The 22,661-nt window shown below is 52.1% G+C and overlaps 1 protein-coding gene across 1 annotated transcript in view; it reads left to right on the plus strand.

Moving 5' to 3' along the window:
* Positions 1–6,158: 6,158 nt before the first annotated feature.
* The window catches only part of LOC138667701 (DPY30 domain-containing protein 1-like), a 37,317-nt gene continuing 20,814 nt past the window's right edge, over positions 6,159–22,661 (plus strand). The window contains exons 1-3 of the mRNA XM_069755816.1: positions 6,159–6,385; positions 17,972–18,138; positions 20,050–20,172. Coding sequence (XP_069611917.1) covers positions 17,992–18,138; positions 20,050–20,172 — 270 coding nt within the window. The 5' untranslated portion in view covers positions 6,159–6,385; positions 17,972–17,991. The remainder of the gene's footprint in view (positions 6,386–17,971; positions 18,139–20,049; positions 20,173–22,661) is intronic.

A 22,661-nucleotide genomic window follows, 5' to 3' on the forward strand; every position in this document is an offset into this window, starting at 1 on the left:
GCAGGCAGCTGCCAGGTGCTACTCCAGGGTGGTGTCTGGCTGTGGCTGCTGATCCCACTTGGGAGACAAGAACACCAGGATTGGTGCGGGCATTAGGCAGGACTGGCAGAAGAGCACGGCTGGAACTCAGACGAGTAGGCTGGCAGAGACACGGCAGAGAACACAGGACTGGCTAGGACAGCAGGAACACAGGACTGGAAGGCAGGAACGGCAGGACTGGCAGGAACACAGGATTGGGAGGCACTGCAGAGAACACAGGACTGGAAGGCAGGGCAGGAACGGCAGGACTGGCAGGAACACAGGATTGGTTGATGTGGTATATGAAGGAACAGGTAGGGGCCTGTTCACACTGGAGGTGCAGGTACAGATATGTAGTTTGGAGGAACAGGTAGGGACCTGTTCACACTGGAGGTGCAGGAACAGATATGTAGTTTGGAGGAACAGGTAGGGACCTGTTCACACTGGAGGTGCAGGAACAGATATGTAGTTTGGAGGAACAGGTAGGGACCTGTTCACACTGGAGGTGCAGGTACAGATATGTAGTTTGGAGGAACAGGTAGGGACCTGTTCACACAGGAGGAGTGCAAGACTGCAGATAGGAGTGGAAAAGCAGCAAGAGACAGCAAGAGATAGCGTAGCAACAAAAGCTGAACTGCAGCAAGGGATACTGCAGAAGCTAAGCAGAGTGGAACCGCAAGAATTGCAGAGAGGAACTGCAGAAAGAGGTTTCTGCAGCAACGGGAGCGGAGCAGAGTAGAACGGAGCAGAACCGCAGGCGTGCGGAGCAGCGGTAAAGCTACCAAGATACAGAGCAGGCAGAGCCGCAAGAGTGCGGAGTGTAAGCAGACTGAGAACACAAGGAAAGACACAGCAGGGAAGGAAGCCACAGACAAGGAGACAGAGATAAGACTAAGTACAGACAAGGCAAAGGCACAAGACACAAGGACAAAGACACAGGGACAAAGACACAGGAACCAGGATATACTGCCTCCTGGAGGGCGGACAACAAGATCAAGGCAATAGCACAGAGAAAAGCCTCCAGCGAGGGAGAAACTCAGAGCAGGACCTGGCAAACTCAGAAGCAAGAAACAAACTGAGCTAACACATTGCACAGGCCCAGACCACAGGGTGGAGCTGCACTATATACAGGAGGCCTCTTGATAATTGGTCAGGAACTGATTTGACAGATGCACCTGATTCCTATAAGAACCAGAGAGTTCAGGCGCCGGCCCCCTATACACATAGCCATGAAGCATGCAGAGAGCAGAGACACAGAACATGGAGCTGGCATGAAACAGAAACCACATCATGACCTGGAGCAGTGGGTAAGATAGTGTGAGAGATGTGAGGCCATGACGTGATGCGAGCAGAGTTGTTACAGCTGTATTGTGTGTTTACGTGCTGAAGTCGGGCGCTAGATAGCAATCCTTCATTCGCGACCAGTCAACAACACTAGGAATGGGAATGATTTAGGAGCTTTCATCCATCAACATACATCCATCAATACACACACATTATCAAGTCTATATTAGCGCATGACCGACGTCTCCGCTGAGCAGACTCCACTGCGGCTGGAGAAGAATGGGAGACCGCAGCGGAGATGGCTCGAGATTCCCCTTGTGCAGAAGTGGGAACTCGACACCTAACATGACCCCCCCTCCTTGGACCTCGCTACGCTCGAAGGCAGCAATGAGCTGTGGGGCCCGAATGTTTTCAGCAGGCTCACAGGACCTGTCCTCTGGGCCATAACCCTTCCAATCCACCAGATAGAACTTTTTGCCACGTACCACCTTGCACCCCAAAATAGCGTTCACCTCGTAATCGTCCGTAGACGAACCCGATGTCCCGGCAGATGACTCGGAAAACCGGGACATGTATACGGGTTTCAAGAGGGACACATGAAAGGTGTCGGTGATACCCAAGCGTGGAGGAAGGGCCAGACGGTAGACCACAGGGTTAACCTGTTCGAGGACCTTGAAGGGACCCAAGTAGCGAGGTGCAAATTTAGTGGACTCAGCACGCAGCCTGATGTTACGGGCAGAGAGCCACACTAAGTCGCCAGGAGCAAAAGTCGGAGCGGGGCGCCGATGAGCATCGGCGGAGGACCTCATTCTCTCCTTGGAGGCCCGAATGGCATCCTGAGTGCAGTCCCAAATGTCCCGTGCCTCCACAGCCCAGTCTGCCACCCTGGAGTCAGCGGAAGACACAGGCATGGGCACAGGGACACGCGGATGCTGGCCGTAATTTAGGAGGAATGGAGTCTGACCGGTGGAGTCGGCTACGGCGTTGTTAAGCGCAAACTCTGCCCACGGTAGCAAGGATGCCCAGTCATCCTGCCTGGCAGAAACAAAATGTTGTAAATTTGTGACCAAGGTCTGGTTGGCTCTCTCTAACAACCCATTCGTCTCGGGATGATATGCCGAAGAGAGATTCAACTCATTACTGAGTAGACGACAAAGCTCTCTCCAGAATCGAGACGCAAACTGGGGACCTCGGTCACTAACAATTTTGTCTGGCATCCCGTGTAGGCGAAAGATATGTTTGATGAACAAGACAGCCAAAGCCCGTGCAGAAGGTAGCCGTGGAAGAGGCACCAAGTGCACCATTTTAGAAAAATAGTCGGTGATCACCCAGATAATGGTGCAGTTACGAGACTTGGGTAAGCCCACCACAAAGTCCATCCCGACCATCTCCCAGGGCCTGTCCGCCACCGGCAGAGGGTAAAGCAAACCAGCTGGCCGTTGCCGAGGGGACTTGTTCTTGGCGCAAGAGACACATGCCCGAACATATTCTGCGACATCACGAGCCATATGCGGCCACCAGTATGTCCTCGCCAGTAACTCAGATGTCCTTTTGGAACCAAAATGTCCACCCACCCTGGACGAGTGTGCCCAAGAGAGAACCTCCGGTCGCAAACTGGATGGTACAAAAGTCTTGCCCGGAGGCACAGACTCTAGCGAAACCGGGGCCACAGTTCTCAGGCTCTCGGTGGGGACAATAAGCCGAGGCTCCTCTTCCTCCTCCACAGATGACACAACGGAGCGAGAGAGAGCGTCGGCCCGAATGTTCTTCTCCCCAGAAAGAAAATGGAGGGTGAAATGAAACCGGGAGAAGAATAAGGACCATCTGGCCTGGTGAGAATTCAACCGCTGGGCTGTCTGCAGGTACACCAAATTTTTATGGTCTGTGAAGACTTGGAAGGGAAAACGAGCTCCCTCCAAGAGATGTCTCCACTCCGAGAAAGCCAACTTCATGGCTAGCAACTCCCTGTCCCTGATGGAATAATTCCTCTCTGCTGGTGAGAAGGTCTTAGAAAAGAAGAAGCAAGGATGCTTCCGACCTTGAGCATCCCTTTGGAAGAGGACTGCTCCAGCACCAACAGAAGAGGCATCCACCTCCATGATAAATGGCTTATCTACATCGGGGCGATGTAGGATGGGAGCGCTTGCGAAGTGTGATTTTATGGCGTTAAAGGCCTTGGAGACCTCCTCAGACCACAATTTGGGATTTGCCCCCTTCTTGGTGAGGGCAACCAAGGGAGCTACCAAAGTTGAGAAGTGTGGAATGAACTGGCGATAATAATTAATGAACCCCATAAAGCGATGCACCGCTTTAAGAGAATGAGGTTCCTGCCAGTCCATCACAGCCTGTAGTTTGGCAGGATCCATAGCCAATCCCTGGGCAGAGATGATATAGCCTAGGAATGGTAAGGACTCCTGCTTGAACATACACTTCTCCAACTTGGCATAGAGGGAGTTTGCCCGTAGGAGGTTGAAAACTTTGCAAACATCTCTCCGGTGGGAGTCAATATCTGGAGAGTAGGTGAGAATATCATCCAGATAGACTACGACCGAGGTGGAGAGCATATCCCGGAAGATGTCGTTCACAAAGTCTTGGAAAACGGCTGGGGCATTACAGAGCCCGAAGGGCATCACCAGATATTCATAGTGCCCATCCCTGGTGTTAAAAGCCGTCTTCCATTCGTCCCCCTCACGGATGCGAATCAGATTGTAAGCACCCCGGATTTGTTTTTTTCCACTGGATCCGTTTTTTCAAAATTTGCCAGATTGTGCCTGATGGCAAAAACCTGATGTGTGAAAGCAGCCAGCGGTGGGATATGGGGTAATAAGGGGTTAATGTCACCTTGCTATTTTAAGGTGACATTAAGCCGGGTTAATAATGGAGAGGCTTCAATAAGACGCCTATCCATTATTAATCCAATAGTAATAAAGGGTTAATAAAACACACACATTAGGAAAAAAGTATTTTAATATTCTTCATTTAACCATACTTACCATACTTCAGCGCCTGCAAAAAACATAAAATAATAAACCATATACTACCTGTCCGCCGTAGTCCAATTAATAACGAGTGTCCCACGACGATCTCCCCTATAGAACAGTGACATCGGGTGATATCACTGCTCTATAGGACCCTCAGTGACACACTGACAGGAGACAATGGCTTCTGCAGTGCATCATTGAGGTTACTATAGTTCAAAGTCTCACTTTATGGCAATTGCTGCCTGGGAAAATTTCTCACACAGCAATGCCAAAAGTGAGACTAGGGACTATTGTTTTACAGCGGTGGAGGAATACAGTGCGGAAGGATACCTTCCCCTAATACTGTCCCCACACTGCCACATTACACTTTTCTATGTCAATACTGTAACCCTCAATTTCTCTCCCGTACTCTCCACACTACCCCCCATACTGTCACCTCACACTATTCCCCCGCAAACTGTCGCCTTACACTTTCTACCCCAAAAGTACCCAGTCACCTCACACTTTCTACCCCAACAAATACTCAGTTTCCTCACACTCGTCTCCCCAACTACTATTCCCTCGTGTTTCTCCCCTCTCAAGATTACACACTCACCCACAATACCACTTCTGTTTGTTGGCTACATTGGAGCGTGCCGCTTACCTTACCACCATCCACGTCCTATAAGGGACAAGAGTGATGTCAGCAGCTTGATCAGCTATCATGCTGCTGACAACGTAATGACCGCGAAGTGCCTGTGGTTAGAGCTTCAATTGAACTTGCACCTAAAACACGTGAGTACAATTGAGTGCAACGAGCGAGTGTTTTATAGGTTCTCTGAGCAGGTATGTCAGTGTCACAATAGGCTCAGAATAGCCAAATCCTAATCCTGAGGATGCAGCAAAATGCCATCTGAAAGACACCTCAGTCTGCTTTATTAGGCAGACCGACTGCAGCCTTCTGCTGGCTGTGCCTGTGGCAAATACTCGGTATGCTCTACCCATAGATACGCCATTGTGTAGGATTCTCAGTGTGGCCATAACGTCTCACCACGCTGGAAATGCCTGTTTTTACTTTAGCAGAATTTGCTTTTTTACCCCTGTATGTCACTGTCTTCTTATAAATGGTCAGCATCGTAGAGGTGAAAAGTAAACGGCCTAAAGAAGAATCTCTGCTAACATCGCTTTTGTTGAAGAAAACATTTGCAAATTGGGTTCCCCAAAATTCTGAAGCCCATAAGTCAGCAACACAGTAAGTACGGCTCTGGTAAAATGCACATTGTACGACAGATTTTATCATTTAGATCCTAAAAGACGGAAATCCTCATCAAAAATAAAGACAAAAGCTTCAAGCAGCGGACACACAGGTAAGACAGGAGCTCTGAAGTACAGGTGACTCATATGGGGCGAAGCCAAACCTGCAGCCTCCACCGCGATAAGGCACACAGCCAGGTCGCTGCCGCCAATCGCCACTAATTCATTTTACCATTCAGCTTCATGTCCCCACAAAAATATCTAAAGATATGTGATCATTTTGTATAAAATACACTGTATTGTTCATTCATAACATAAAAACACAAAAAGCGCATTATAGGTATCTACCTGAATGCAATAATCTGAAGAATTAATTTCAGGGGTTATTTACTACAAGTATAGATAAAATACACAAAAACTGTCATTTTCTACGTAGTTTTTTTACATGACCATTACAAATATTATTAAATCAATGCCGCGCGAGAAGTGAAATAATTCATTAATATACATATATGGGGTTAATGCATACAGTGATCTCGTGTCATATCTATTACTACTATTACCATTATTTTCCAAGCATTGATTCACTGTTTTGCAATATTACATATATCCACGAGAGGGCAGAAGCGTACACTTCTCGACGAGACACACACCTCATCGTGTCGATTTGACTCTAACAAAATGGCTGAGTATAGATTGTCTTCTGTTATTGGATGAACGAGGCATCCCACACAAAATGGTTTCCCCTGCAGCTGCTCATTAGGCCGCGCAAAGCATTGATGTGACGTAGGAACGTACTTCCACAGTTGCTAGGAGACACGAGACGCATTTAGCTGCCTATGAGGACGATAACGACGAGGGAAGCACCGGTAGGTCTAGGAAGTTTCCCTTAACGTTGTGAAATGATAAGACTGGTTCCCGTCATGGAGCTGCTTCATAGGAGCCGCAGGAAGTGGTGACATAACACTGCAGAAGTCACCTCACTATTCTCAGTGCCAGCAAACTGCCCCCACATAGAGTGCCCCCACACATAGTGCCAGAGTGCCCCCACACATAGTGCCAGAGTGCCCCCACACATAGTGCCAGAGTGCCCCCACACATAGTGCCCCCACACATAGTGCCCCCACACATAGTGCCCCCACCCATAGTGCCCCCACACATAGTGCTAGAGTGCCCCCACACATAGTGCCCCCACACATAGTGCCAGAGTGCCCCCACACATAGTGCCAGAGTGCCCCCACACATAGTGCCAGAGTGCCCCCACACATAGTGCCCCCACACATAGTGCCCCCACACATAGTGCCCCCACCCATAGTGCCCCCACACATAGTGCTAGAGTGCCCCCACACATAGTGCCCCCACACATAGTGCCCCCACACATAGTGCCCCCACCCATAGTGCCCCCACACATAGTGCTAGAGTGCCCCCACCCATAGTGCCCCCACACATAGTGCCAGAGTGCCCCCACACATAGTGCCAGAGTGCCCCCACACATAGTGCCCCCACACATAGTGCCCCCACACATAGTGCCCCCACACATAGTGCCCCCACCCATAGTGCCCCCACACATAGTGCTAGAGTGCCCCCACACATAGTGCCCCCACACATAGTGCCCCCACACATAGTGCCAGAGTGCCCCCACACATAGTGCCAGAGTGCCCCCACACATAGTGCCCCCACCCATAGTGCCCCCACCCATAGTGCCCCCACCCATAGTGCCCCCACACATAGTGCTAGAGTGCCCCCACACATAGTGCCCCCACACATAGTGCCCCCACACATAGTGCCAGAGTGCCCCCACACATAGTGCCCCCACACATAGTGCCCCCACACATAGTGCCAGAGTGCCCCCACACATAGTGCCCCCACACATAGTGCCAGAGTGCCCCCACACATAGTGCCAGAGTGCCCCCACACATAGTGCCCCCACACATAGTGCCCCCACACATAGTGCTAGAGTGCCCCCACACATAGTGCCCCCACACATAGTGCCAGAGTGCCCCCACACATAGTGCCAGAGTGCCCCCACACATAGTGCCAGAGTGCCCCCACACATAGTGCCAGAGTGCCCCCAGACATAGTGCCCCTACACATAGTGCCAGAGTGCCCCCACACACAGAGTGCCCCCACACATAGTGCCCCACACACATAGTGCCAGAGTGCCCCCACACATAGTGCCCCCACACATAGTGCCCCACACACATAGTGCCAGAGTACCCCCACACATAGTGCCAGAGTGCCCCCACACACATAGTGTCAGGCAGAGCGCCCCCACACATAGTGCCAGGCAGAGCTCCCCCACACATAGTGCCAGGCAGAGCTCCCCCACACATAGTGCCAGGCAGAGCTCCCCCACACATAGTGTCAGGCAGAGCTCCCCCACACATAGTGTCAGGCAGAGCTCCCCCACACATAGAGTCAGGCAGAGCGTCCCCACACATAGTGTCAGGCAGAGCTCCCCCACACATAGTGTCAGGCAGAGCTCCCCCACCCCACACATAGTGTCAGGCAGAGCTCCCCCACACATAGTGTTAGGCTCCCCACACATAGTGTCAGGCAGAGCTCCCCCACACATAGTGTCAGGCAGAGCTCCCCACACATAGTGTCAGGCAGAGCTCCCCCACACATAGTGTCAGGCAGAGCGTCCCCACACATAGTGTCAGGCAGAGCTCCCCCACACATAGTGTCAGGCAGAGCTCCCCCACCCCACACATAGTGTCAGGCAGAGCTCCCCCACACATAGTGTTAGGCTCCCCACACATAGTGTCAAGCAGAGCTCCCCCACACATAGTGTCAGGCAGAGCTCCCCCACACATAGTGTCAGGCAGAGCTCCCCCACACATAGTGTCAGGCAGAGCTCCCCACACATAGTGTCAGGCAGAGCTCCCCCACACATAGTGTCAGGCAGAGCTCCCCCACACATAGTGTCAGGCAGAGCTCCCCCACACATAGTGCCAGGCGGAGCTCCCCCACACATAGTGTCAGGCAGAGCTCCTCCACACATAGTGTCAGGCAGAGCGTCCCCACACATAGTGTCAGGCAGAGCTCCCCCACACATAGTGTCAGGCAGAGCTCCCCCACCCCACACATAGTGTCAGGCAGAGCTCCCCCACACATAGTGTTAGGCTCCCCACACATAGTGTCAGGCAGAGCTCCCCCACACATAGTGTCAGGCAGAGCGTCCCCACACATAGTGTCAGGCAGAGCTCCCCCACACATAGTGTCAGGCAGAGCTCCCCCACCCCACACATAGTGTCAGGCAGAGCTCCCCCACACATAGTGTTAGGCTCCCCACACATAGTGTCAGGCAGAGCAACCCCACACATAGTGTCAGGCAGAGCTCCCCACACATAGTGTTAGGCAGAGCTCCCCCACACATAGTGTCAGGCAGAGCTCCCCCACACATAGTGTCAGGCAGAGCTCCCCCACACATAGTGCCAGGCAGGGCTCCCCACACATAGTGTCAGGCAGAGCTCCCCCACACATAGTGTCAGGCAGAGCTCCCCCACACATAGTGTCAGGCAGAGCATCCCCACACATAGTGTCAGGCAGAGCTCCCCCACACATAGTGTCAGGCAGAGCTCCCCCACACATAGTGTCAGGCAGAGCTCCCCACACATAGTGTCAGGCAGAGCTCCCCCACACATAGTGTCAGGCAGAGCTCCCCCACACATAGTGTCAGGCAGAGCTCCCCCACACATAGTGTCAGGCAGAGCTCCCCCACACATAGTGTCAGGCAGAGCTCCCCCACACATAGTGTCAGGCAGAGCTCCCCCACACATAGTGTCAGGCAGAGCTCCCCCACACATAGTGTCAGGCAGAACGCCCCCACACATAGTGTCAGGCAGAGCTCCCCCACACATAGTGTCAGGAAGAACGCCCCCACACATAGTGTCAGGCAGAGCTCCCCCACACATAGTGTCAGGCAGAGCGTCCCCACACATAGTGTCAGGCAGAGCTCCCCCACACATAGTGTCAGGCAGAGCTCCCCCACACATAGTGTCAGGCAGAGCCCCCCCACACACACATAGTGTCAGGCAGAGCTCCCCCACACATAGTGTCAGGCTCCCCCACACATAGTGTCAGGCAGAGCTCCCCCACACATAGTGTCAGGCAGAGCTTCCCCACACATAGTGTCAGGCTCCCCCAAACATAGTGTCAGGCAGAGCTCCCCCACACATAGTGTCAGGCAGAGCTCCCCCACACATAGTGTCAGGCAGAGCTCCCCCACACATAGTGTCAGGCAGAGCTCCCCTACACATAGTGTCAGGCAGAGCTCCCCCACACATAGTGTCAGGCAGAGCTCCCCCACACATAGTGTCAGGCAGAGCTCCCCCACACATAGTGCCAGGCAGAGCTCCCCCACACATAGTGCCAGGCTCCCCCACACATAGTGTCAGGCAGAGCTCCCCCACACATAGTGTCAGGCAGAGCTCCCCCACACATAGTGTCAGGCTCCCCCACACATAGTGTCAGGCAGAGCTCCCCCACACATAGTGTCAGGCAGAGCTCCCCCACACATAGTGTCAGGCTCCCCCACACATAGTGTCAGGCAGAGCTCCCCCACACATAGTGTCAGGCAGAGCTCCCCCACACATAGTGTCAGGCAGAGCTCCCCCACACATAGTGTCAGGCAGAGCTCCCCCACACATAGTGTCAGGCAGAGCTCCCCCACCCCACACATAGTGTCAGGCAGAGCTCCCCCACACATAGTGTTAGGCTCCCCACACATAGTGTCAGGCAGAGCTCCCCCACACATAGTGTCAGGCAGAGCTCCCCACACATAGTGTCAGGCAGAGCTCCCCCACACATAGTGTCAGGCAGAGCGTCCCCACACATAGTGTCAGGCAGAGCTCCCCCACACATAGTGTCAGGCAGAGCTCCCCCACCCCACACATAGTGTCAGGCAGAGCTCCCCCACACATAGTGTTAGGCTCCCCACACATAGTGTCAGGCAGAGCATCCCCACACATAGTGTCAGGCAGAGCTCCCCACACATAGTGTCAGGCAGAGCTCCCCCACACATAGTGTCAGGCAGAGCTCCCCCACACATAGTGTCAGGCAGAGCTCCCCCACACATAGTGCCAGGCAGGGCTCCCCACACATAGTGTCAGGCAGAGCTCCCCCACACATAGTGTCAGGCAGAGCTCCCCCACACATAGTGTCAGGCAGAGCATCGCCACACATAGTGTCAGGCAGAGCTCCCCCACACATAGTGTCAGGCAGAGCTCCCCCACACATAGTGTCAGGCAGAGCTCCCCCACACATAGTGTCAGGCAGAGCTCCCCACACATAGTGTCAGGCAGAGCTCCCCCACACATAGTGTTAGGCTCCCCACACATAGTGTCAGGCAGAGCTCCCCCACACATAGTGTCAGGCAGAGCTCCCCACACATAGTGTCAGGCAGAGCTCCCCCACACATAGTGCCAGGCAGAGCTCCCCCACACATAGTGCCAGGCTCCCCCACACATAGTGTCAGGCAGAGCTCCCCCACACATAGTGTCAGGCAGAGCTCCCCCACACATAGTGTCAGGCTCCCCCACACATAGTGTCAGGCAGAGCTCCCCCACACATAGTGTCAGACAGAGCTCCCCCACACATAGTGTCAGGCTCCCCCACACATAGTGTCAGGCAGAGCTCCCCCACACATAGTGTCAGGCAGAGCTCCCCACACATAGTGTCAGGCAGAGCTCCCCCACACATAGTGTCAGGCAGAGCGTCCCCACACATAGTGTCAGGCAGAGCTCCCCCACACATAGTGTCAGGCAGAGCTCCCCCACACATAGTGTCAGGCAGAGCTCCCCCACACATAGTGTCAGGCAGAGCTCCCCACACATAGTGTCAGGCAGAGCTCCCCCACACATAGTGTTAGGCTCCCCACACATAGTGTCAGGCAGAGCTCCCCCACACATAGTGTCAGGCAGAGCTCCCCACACATAGTGTCAGGCAGAGCTCCCCCACACATAGTGCCAGGCAGAGCTCCCCCACACATAGTGCCAGGCTCCCCCACACATAGTGTCAGGCAGAGCTCCCCCACACATAGTGTCAGGCAGAGCTCCCCCACACATAGTGTCAGGCTCCCCCACACATAGTGTCAGGCAGAGCTCCCCCACACATAGTGTCAGACAGAGCTCCCCCACACATAGTGTCAGGCTCCCCCACACATAGTGTCAGGCAGAGCTCCCCCACACATAGTGTCAGGCAGAGCTCCCCACACATAGTGTCAGGCAGAGCTCCCCCACACATAGTGTCAGGCAGAGCGTCCCCACACATAGTGTCAGGCAGAGCTCCCCCACACATAGTGTCAGGCAGAGCTCCCCCACCCCACACATAGTGTCAGGCAGAGCTCCCCCACACATAGTGTTAGGCTCCCCACACATAGTGTCAGGCAGAGCATCCCCACACATAGTGTCAGGCAGAGCTCCCCACACATAGTGTCAGGCAGAGCTCCCCCACACATAGTGTCAGGCAGAGCTCCCCCACACATAGTGCCAGGCAGGGCTCCCCACACATAGTGTCAGGCAGAGCTCCCCCACACATAGTGTCAGGCAGAGCTCCCCCACACATAGTGTCAGGCAGAGCATCCCCACACATAGTGTCAGGCAGAGCTCCCCACACATAGTGTCAGGCAGAGCTCCCCACACATAGTGTCAGGCAGAGCTCCCCCACACATAGTGTCAGGCAGAGCTCCCCCACACATAGTGCCAGGCTCCCCCACACATAGTGTCAGGCAGAGCTCCCCCACACATAGTGTCAGGCAGAGCTCCCCCACACATAGTGTCAGGCTCCCCCACACATAGTGTCAGGCAGAGCTCCCCCACACATAGTGTCAGGCAGAGCTCCCCCACACATAGTGTCAGGCTCCCCCACACATAGTGTCAGGCAGAGCTCCCCACACATAGTGTCAGGCAGAGCTCCCCCACACATAGTGTCAGGCAGAGCGTCCCCACACATAGTGTCAGGCAGAGCTCCCACCCACATAGTGTCAGGCAGAGCTCCCCCACCCCACACATAGTGTCAGGCAGAGCTCCCCCACACATAGTGTTAGGCTCCCCACACATAGTGTCAGGCAGAGCTCCCCCACACATAGTGTCAGGCAGAGCTCCCCACACATAGTGTCAGGCAGAGCTCCCCCACACATAGTGTCAGGCAGAGCTCCCCCACACATAGTGTCAGGCAGAGCTCCCCCACACATAGTGTCAGGCAGAGCTCCCCCACACATAGTGTCAGGCAGAGCTCCCCCACACATAGTGTCAGGCAGAGCTCCCCCACACATAGTGTCAGGCAGAACGCCCCCACACATAGTGTCAGGCAGAGCTCCCCCACACATAGTGTCAGGCAGAACGCCCCCACACATAGTGTCAGGCAGAGCTCCCCCACACATAGTGTCAGGCAGAGCGTCCCCACACATAGTGTCAGGCAGAGCTCCCCCACACATAGTGTCAGGCAGAGCTCCCCCACACATAGTGTCAGGCAGAGCCCCCCCCCCCACACACATAGTGTCAGGCAGAGCTCCCCCACACATAGTGTCAGGCTCCCCCACACATAGTGTCAGGCAGAGCTCCCCCACACATAGTGTCAGGCAGAGCTTCCCCACACATAGTGTCAGGCTCCCCCACACATAGTGTCAGGCAGAGCTCCCCCACACATAGTGTCAGGCAGAGCTCCCCCACACATAGTGTCAGGCAGAGCTCCCCCACACATAGTGTCAGGCAGAGCTCCCCCACACATAGTGTCAGGCAGAGCTCCCCCACACATAGTGTCAGGCAGAGCTCCCCCACACATAGTGTCAGGCAGAGCTCCCCCACACATAGTGCCAGGCAGAGCTCCCCCACACATAGTGCCAGGCTCCCCCACACATAGTGTCAGGCAGAGCTCCCCCACACATAGTGTCAGGCAGAGCTCCCCCACACATAGTGTCAGGCAGAGCTCCCCCACACATAGTGTCAGGCAGAGCTTCCCCACACATAGTGTCAGGCAGAGCACCTCCACACATAGTGTCAGGCAGAGCTCCCCCACACATAGTGTCAGGCAGAGCTCCCCCACACATAGTGTCAGGCAGAACGCCCCCACACATAGTGTCAGGCAGAGCTCCCCCACACATAGTGTCAGGCAGAACGCCCCCACACATAGTGTCAGGCAGAGCTCCCCACACATAGTGTCAGGCAGAGCTTCCCCACACATAGTGTCAGGCAGAACGCCCCCACACATAGTGTCAGGCAGAGCTCCCCACACATAGTGTCAGGCAGAGCTCCCCCACACATAGTGTCAGGCAGAGCTCCCCCACACATAGTGTCAGGCAGAGCTCCCCACACATAGTGTCAGGCAGAGCTCCCCCACACATAGTGTCAGGCAGAGCTCCCCCACACATAGTGTCAGGCAGAGCTCCCCCACACATAGTGTCAGGCAGAGCTCCCCACACATAGTGTCAGGCAGAGCATCCTCACACATAGTGTCAGGCAGAGCTCCCCCACACATAGTGTCAGGCAGAGCTCCCCCACACATAGTGTCAGGCAGAGCTCCCCCACACATAGTGTCAGGCAGAGCTTCCCCACACATAGTGTCAGGCAGAGCTCCTCCACACATAGTGTCAGGCAGAGCTCCCCCACACATAGTGTCAGGCAGAGCTCCCCCACACATAGTGTCAGGCTCCCCCACACATAGTGTCAGGCAGAGCTCCCCCACACATAGTGTCAGGCAGAGCTCCCCCACACATAGTGTCAGGCAGAGCTCCCCCACACATAGTGTCAGGCAGAGCTCCCCCACACATAGTGTCAGGCAGAGCGTCCCCACACATAGTGTCAGGCAGAGCTCCCCACACATAGTGTCAGGCAGAGCTCCCCCACACATAGTGTCAGGCAGAGCTCCCCCACACATAGTGTCAGGCAGAGCTCCCCCACACATAGTGTCAGGCAGAGCTCCCCCACCTCACACATAGTGCCAGGCAGAGCTCCACCACACATAGTGTCAGGCTCCCCACACATAGTGTCAGGCAGAGCTTCCCACACATAGTGTCAGGCAGAGCTCCCCCACACATAGTGTCAGGCAGAGCGTCCCCACACATAGTGTCAGGCAGAGCTCCCCCACACATAGTGTCAGGCAGAGCTCCCCCACCCCACACATAGTGTCAGGCAGAGCTCCCCCACACATAGTGTCAGGCTCCCCACACATAGTGTCAGGCAGAGCTCCCCCACACATAGTGTCAGGCAGAGCTCCCCACACATAGTGTCAGGCAGAGCTCCCCCACACATAGTGTCAGGCAGAGCTCCCCCACACATAGTGTCAGGCAGAGCTCCCCCACACATAGTGCCAGGTAGGGCTCCCCACACATAGTGTCAGGCAGAGCTCCCCCACACATAGTGTCAGGCAGAGCTCCCCCACACATAGTGTCAGGCAGAGCTCCCCCACACATAGTGTCAGGCAGAGCTCCCCTCACATAGTGTCAGGCAGAGCTCCCCCACACATAGTGTCAGGCAGAGCTCCCCACACATAGTGTCAGGCAGAGCTCCCCCACACATAGTGTCAGGCAGAGCTCCCCCACACATAGTGTCAGGCAGAGCTCCCCCACACATAGTGTCAGGCAGAGCTCCCCACACATAGTGTCAGGCAGAGCATCCCCACACATATTGTCAGGCAGAGCTTCCCCACACATAGTGTCAGGCAGAGCTCCCCCACACATAGTGTCAGGCAGAGCTCCCCCACACATAGTGTCAGGCAGAGCTTCCCCACACATAGTGTCAGGCAGAGCACCTCCACACATAGTGTCAGGCAGAGCTCCCCCACACATAGTGTCAGGCAGAGCTCCCCCACACATAGTGTCAGGCAGAACGCCCCCACACATAGTGTCAGGCAGAGCTCCCCCACACATAGTGTCAGGCAGAACGCCCCCACACATAGTGTCAGGCAGAGCTCCCCACACATAGTGTCAGGCAGAGCTTCCCCACACATAGTGTCAGGCAGAACGCCCCCACACATAGTGTCAGGCAGAGCTCCCCACACATAGTGTCAGGCAGAGCTCCCCCACACATAGTGTCAGGCAGAGCTCCCCCACACATAGTGTCAGGCAGAGCTCCCCACACATAGTGTCAGGCAGAGCTCCCCCACACATAGTGTCAGGCAGAGCTCCCCCACACATAGTGTCAGGCAGAGCTCCCCCACACATAGTGTCAGGCAGAGCTCCCCACACATAGTGTCAGGCAGAGCATCCTCACACATAGTGTCAGGCAGAGCTCCCCCACACATAGTGTCAGGCAGAGCTCCCCCACACATAGTGTCAGGCAGAGCTCCCCCACACATAGTGTCAGGCAGAGCTTCCCCACACATAGTGTCAGGCAGAGCTCCTCCACACATAGTGTCAGGCAGAGCTCCCCCACACATAGTGTCAGGCAGAGCTCCCCCACACATAGTGTCAGGCAGAACGCCCCCACACATAGTGTCAGGCAGAGCTTCCCCACACATAGTGTCAGGCAGAACGCCCCCACACATAGTGTCAGGCAGAGCTCCCCACACATAGTGTCAGGCAGAGCTTCCCCACACATAGTGTCAGGCAGAACGCCCCCACACATAGTGTCAGGCAGAGCTCCCCACACATAGTGTCAGGCAGAGCTCCCCCACACATAGTGTCAGGCAGAGCTCCCCCACACATAGTGTCAGGCAGAACGCCCCCACACATAGTGTCAGGCAGAGCTCCCCCACACATAGTGTCAGGCAGAGCTCCCCCACACATAGTGTCAGGCAGAGCTCCCCCACACATAGCGTCAGGCAGAGCTCCCCACACATAGTGTCAGGCAGAGCTTCCCCACACATAGTGTCAGGCAGAACGCCCCCACACATAGTGTCAGGCAGAGCTCCCCACACATAGTGTCAGGCAGAGCTCCCCCACACATAGTGTCAGGCAGAGCTCCCCCACACATAGTGTCAGGCAGAGCTCCCCACACATAGTGTCAGGCAGAGCTCCCCCACACATAGTGTCAGGCAGAGCTCCCCACACATAGTGTCAGGCAGAGCTCCCCCACACATAGCACCAGACAGACTAAAGTTGTAGCCAAAACTTTAGAGACTTCCACACATATTTTGCTGCTTCAATGTGTTTTAATCTATTAGAGCAAGTGCCCATGATCCGGAGTAGCAGCGGTTTAGACATATCTCACCTGCGCTGGGTCCAAACCGCCGCGTTCTAGGTTACAAGCACAGTGCATGGGGATTCTAGAAATCTCACGCCACAGTGCTTCTATTTGATGCTGTGTACCTCACTCGTGGTGCGGGTTTATGAGCCGCAGCACAAAAATCTCCACAATACAATGTATTGGATGCGGTTCAGTGATTTGCAGATTTTCCTGTGTGATTGGACGCAGCCCTTCCCCCGGCAGATGGATATTGGCTGCTGGGCCAGATCCTCACAGATTATTATCTAATCAGCCCTTGGAGTTTATCACGCTTCCTGTGTTTTTGTTTCTCTGATGTTTGAGGATTGATCACAGGTTGTCAATGGGATTAGGGGGGTTTTCTGGCCATGACCTAAAATCACAATGTTTTGTTCACTGAGCCACTTAGTTCTCACTTTTGCCATGATACATTGTCTCCTTTGTGCTGGAAAAAGCATGGATCATCATCACATCACTCCTGGATCATTGGGAGAAGCTGCTTTTCCATGTTGTTTAGATCCCATTCTTTATTCTTGGCAGCGTTCTTAGGTAAAATTGTGAATGAGACACCTCCATGGATGTAGAACCCCGCACATGAATGGTCTGCGGATGCTTTACTGTTGGCGTGAAAACCATGGGGAATGACTTTCCTCTAGTCCCAGCTCTTCCTGCAGAGCGTCTCATCAGACATTTTCCCGAATAGATACATAAATGATAATGCTTCTCCTATCCATGACAGTGTTAGTCACGGACAGCACGTGGGTTACACACCGACGCCATCCGTGTGCTGTCTGTGATTGTCGCAGGCCCACAGGCTTCTTTGGGGAAATTTGATCGGTGACTTAGATGAAAAGGAACACGTTGCCATGAATTTTTGTCGACCATTCAGTCCAAAAACCACAGACGTGAAGAGCCCCATAGACTGTAATGCGTACGTGTTCTACAGCATGGAAGTCTGAATGAGGCCGGACATTGCAGTGCATTGTAAAATGACCGAGCTCCATAGATGTACAAACAGGGTAGACAGGGTGGTCTTCAGTAGTGTCCCACCACCATGATAATGCAAACAGATGACCCTCCCCATCTCCATCCTCTTAATGGCCGCTGTCTCCATTAATAATGTCAGGTGTGATTGGTGATCGTCAGAGGTCCACATTGCAGTGTCAGTCAGTGCCCCTCATGGACGGTGTAAGCTAAAGTGCACCATGAATGGTTCTCAGACAATTCCCTGCAGGAAACTAATGTGATGTCCGCTGGCTTTTAGTATGAGGCCATAAATCAGCCCTTGGAATAATATATTTTTTTCTTAAGATTGGACTTCGGGGTCATAAATGGATTCTGAATATGTGAAGAGGTCGTTGGGAAAATGCCTGTCAGAGGGCCTGGCAGAAATAGTGGAGAAAAGACCGGCGGACCCTATCGAGTACCTGGCACACTTCATTTACAAGTACAGAAGCAATCTGGATGAACATGAGAAGGTAACGCTGACTCCGTGAATGAATCGACTTCTCCCATAAAATGCTCGTGGCCGGACATTGCTACTATGGTGGAATCGGTGACGGCCTGTGTAATCCACTCTACAAGGGCGATACAGCAGCATATAACCATAACTTCATCCCAAAGCATGGAGAATAAAGAAAAGAGACAAAAATCTGCACTCGCACATAGAGAGGAAGTGCACCGGTATTTACATATGTAAACTGCAGTCACTTACAGGGAAGTCGTCACCTCCATAAATACGGATTATACCTGTAGACATTGTGGCTGGTTTACTGGTTTTGTCAATCAATGTGCCAGCGAGTGATTGTAGCACGCTCACTGAGTAGTGTGAAATGATTGTAATAGGTCCACGTATCACTCTGATCACTGGAAGAGAGCAGCTGCAGGGGGAATATAACCTCATTTTCTCCCTGCAGCCGCTCCTCCAGTAAGCCAGCCTAATATGCTATTTACGTACAGATTACCACTATGTTTTCAGATAAATAGCATATTTGTAGGTGAGCGATTCCCTTTCAGCTACGCTTGGCTTTCACTATAACATTGACAATATAACCACCCAGTTACAGGAGGAGGTGTGCTCACCTGCAGTGTCCGAGTGTCAGGAGCGCTGATAAGGAATCCACCATCATACCTCCTTATTCTGGCACAAGACGTACTACCTGCTTCTGTGCCCTCACGCTACAGATAGTACATGTGGACACACTTCTTTCCAATGCATTTCAGAAGAATTGTCTTCCTTTCTCAGGGACAAGGAGCTTCCACAAAATTGCTGTTTAAATAGAAGATTATAGTATAGTGATTAGTGATGAGCGAGTTTACTCGTTGCTCGGGTAATCTCCGAGTATATGTGACTGTTCGGAGATTTAGTTTTCTTCGCCTCAGCTGCATGATTTACAGCTGCTAGACAGCCTGAGTACATGTGGGGGTTGCCTGGTTGCTAGGGAATCCTCACATGTATTCAGGCTGTCTAGCAGCTGTAAATCATTCAGCTGCGGTGAAGAAAACTAAATCTCCGAGCACTCACATATACTCGGATATCACCCGAGCATGGTCTGGGCAAACCGTAGCAACGAGTACACTCGCTCATCACTAATAGTGATAGGAAAGGACACTGACCTGAGACTTGTTGTGCCATAACAATTATAGCTTAGGTGTGAGTGCATTTCACAAATCTCGCAGCTGGTTTACTTGTGTGAGTCAGCATAGGAATAAGTAAGCTGATTATATTCCATTAAATGCAGGGTCTCACTTCCACTCTATACATGCGAGTACAGATTCCTTTTATTGACCAAATCTATGTTCCATACCAGGTAACAGACCAGTTAACAAATGTATGATTTCATGCCTGAACATTATAGAATAGCAATGCCGAAGTGAAACATGTAATCATGGTGGCTTCTAGCACAGTATATCAAAACAACAATACCAGGCCGTATGTTGCATGTCAGCCTGCGTGGCCTAAACCCACCACATGGCCTGCAGCGTCTTTGGACTTGTCTCCCATCGAGCACATTTGGGATGTCATTATTCAGCAATAGCACAGGTAGCTGCCATCAGGGGATCTTGATGATTTGGCCAACTGCATTCAGTGTGGCAGAACATTCCTCAGATAATTAATAACCTCATTATAGCAGACAATGTGGTAAGTGCGGTATTTCTGTACGTGGTGCTCATACTCTATACTGAATAAATCGAGATGTTTCGAAAATTATGTTTTCATATTTTCTTCATTTCCATATCAGTAACATGTCTATCCATCCTGTGATTTCCACAATTCAACGACTATTCCTTTTTTGTCTTCAATGTTGAGGAGTGTATAATTGTATTAATAATATTAAGATTATTTTTGCCACTTAGAATTATTTAGATTTTTTCTTCATATTTTTAAGAGGAGACTGGAAAGAGAACAGCTGGAAAGAGAGAAAGAAGAGGCACGACAAGAGCTTGAGACAATTGAAAAACTAAAGCGAGAAGAACTTTTGATCCAGCAGAGAATTGAAGAGCAACAAAAGGTGAGATCTGACCTCTGGCCTCTGAATTACTCAAGTTTATGTGATATGTGACTTATAGAGGACCTATCGCTCCTGAGGAAAGTGAAAGAAGATGAAATTGTAAAACTTTTCAGAAAATATGTCATTAGCAAACTGTATGATTTCCCTCAGTATTGATGTTCATCCTTCGTAGTCGAAGATGACCATGACTTCAGGGTTAGAAGAGAATTAGTAGTTATGGGTCCGGAGGTGGCTGATGAGTCCAATCCGGGCCCTGAAGGTTCGCCCACATACTTGACATAAGGAGGCAGATGTAGTCAGTACACCAGATTCTACTTGTGCCTTGCGGACAGCACGCTTTCTTTTTGCATCAAAGATTCTCCACAGGATGCAGCAGCCCGCCTGTTAATACAAGGGGCGTCATTAATAGGTTGCATACCAGACACTGTGCACCACACTTATCAGTGTGACTGGCGTCCTATGCGAGTTATATCAATGTGCGTTTTTTCTACTAGGCAGCCAACCTTCAATGTTTGGTTGGTGCAGGGGTGGCTGTTTTTATCAAGTAGTTTGCACCCGTGCCGCCCCTAGCCTTTATCAGTGGAGGCCTGCTGCATCCTGTGGTGTGCATTTGTCATCAGACAGGGTTATGGGAAGGCCATATCTCATGGTATGTATTTTTTCTGAGTTTTTTCTATGTGAGCTGTCAATGTGCTTTTCCATCATTGAGCCTTTGCTTCTGAAAAAGCAGCAGGCGTGATGACGTCATGTGTTGTGAATTCTGTTATCGAACTCCCTCCTGTGGTCATGAATGGTACTTCGGCAGGTTCTGTCCATGGACTCCCTCTGGTGGCTGTGAGTGGAGCTGCTGCTTCTGAGGTTCCTTCCACAGGTGACTCAGTTTATTCTTTGGCTGGCTGCTCTATTTAACTCCACTCCGATCGTTACTCCATGGCAGCTGTCAATGTTCTTGTACTGGTTCAGTTCGGTCTTGGATCTTTCTGGTGACCTGTCTACTCCAGCAGAAGCTAAGTCCCTGCTAGTTTATTATTTGTTCATTGTTTTCTTGTTCAGCTTGCTATCATGATTTTGCCTTGCTAGCTGGAAGCTCTGGGATGCAGAGTGGCACCTCCGCACCGTGAGTCGGTGCGGAGGTCTTTTTGCACACTCTGCGTGGTCTTTTTGTAGTTTTTTGTGCTGACCGAAAAGATACCTTTCCTATCCTCAGTCTGTTTAGTAAGTCTGGCCTCCCTTTGCTGAAACCTGTTTCATTTCTGTGTTTGTGACTTTCATCTTAACTCACAGTCAATATATGTGGGGGGCTTCCTTTACCTTTGGGGAATTTCTCTGAGGCAAGGTAGGCTTTATTTTCTATCTCTAGGGCTAGTTAGCTTACGCTGTGAAGAGGCGTCTAGGGAGAGTCAGGAACGCTCCACGGCTATTTCTAGTGTGTGTGATTGGATTAGGGGTTGCGGTCAGCAGAGCTCCCACTTCCCAGAGCTTGTCCTTTGTTAGTTTAACCATCAGGTCTTTTCGGGTGCTCCTAACCACCAGGTCCATAACATTCATGACAACACAGACTGGAGCAGTGGAGGAGCTGGGTTAGGTGAGTAGCTTTATTTTATTTTTTTAAATTGACAGTACATCGTAGGAAACTGGGGGGATATAATACTGTGTAAAGGGTCTGTGTGGGGATATCCTCCTGCTTAGAGGGCAGTGTGGGTTTATAATACTACTAGCTGAAGAGCCTGGCGTTGCCTGGGCATAGTAAATATCTGTGGTTAGTTATAGCACCTCACTTTTCTTATTTTCCCATCACGCCTCTCATTTAGCATCTCATTTCTTTCATTTTCCCATCATGCCTCTCATTTTCCCCCTCACATCTTTCATTTCCCCCTAACACTTCTCATTTTCTCCCTCACACCTCTCATTTTCCCTCTCACTCCTCTCATTTCCCCTTCCTCTCATTCCCCCCTAACACTTGTCATTTCGACCTCACGTCTGTCATTTTCCCTTGCTCCTCTCATTTTGCACTCACACCTTTTCATTTTCACCTCACACCTCTCATTTTCACCTCACCTCTCATTTTCCCTTCAGTATATACATGTTTGTCATCTCCCTTATAGTATACACCTGTATGTCATCTCCTGTATATAGTATATACCTGTATGTCATCTCCCCTGTATATAGTATATACCTGTATGTAATCTCCCCTGTAAATAGTATATACCTGCTGTAGGTCATCTCCTCCTGTATATTGTATATACCTGTATGTCAGCTCTTCTGTATATAGTATATACCTGTATGTCATTTCCTGTATCTAATATATAAAGCTGAATGTGTATGTATGTGTGTGTGTATGTCCGGGATTGGCATCTGCACCGTCGCAGCTACAGCCACAAAATTTTACACAGTCACACATCTGTCATAGGCTATGTTGTGAGGCGAAATTTTAACCCCACGCGTTCCAATTCACCAAACAATTTTGCCCCTATCTACATAATGGGGAA

This window comes from Ranitomeya imitator, chromosome 2, assembly GCF_032444005.1.
Source record: "Ranitomeya imitator isolate aRanImi1 chromosome 2, aRanImi1.pri, whole genome shotgun sequence".
Lineage (NCBI taxonomy): Eukaryota > Metazoa > Chordata > Amphibia > Anura > Dendrobatidae > Ranitomeya > Ranitomeya imitator.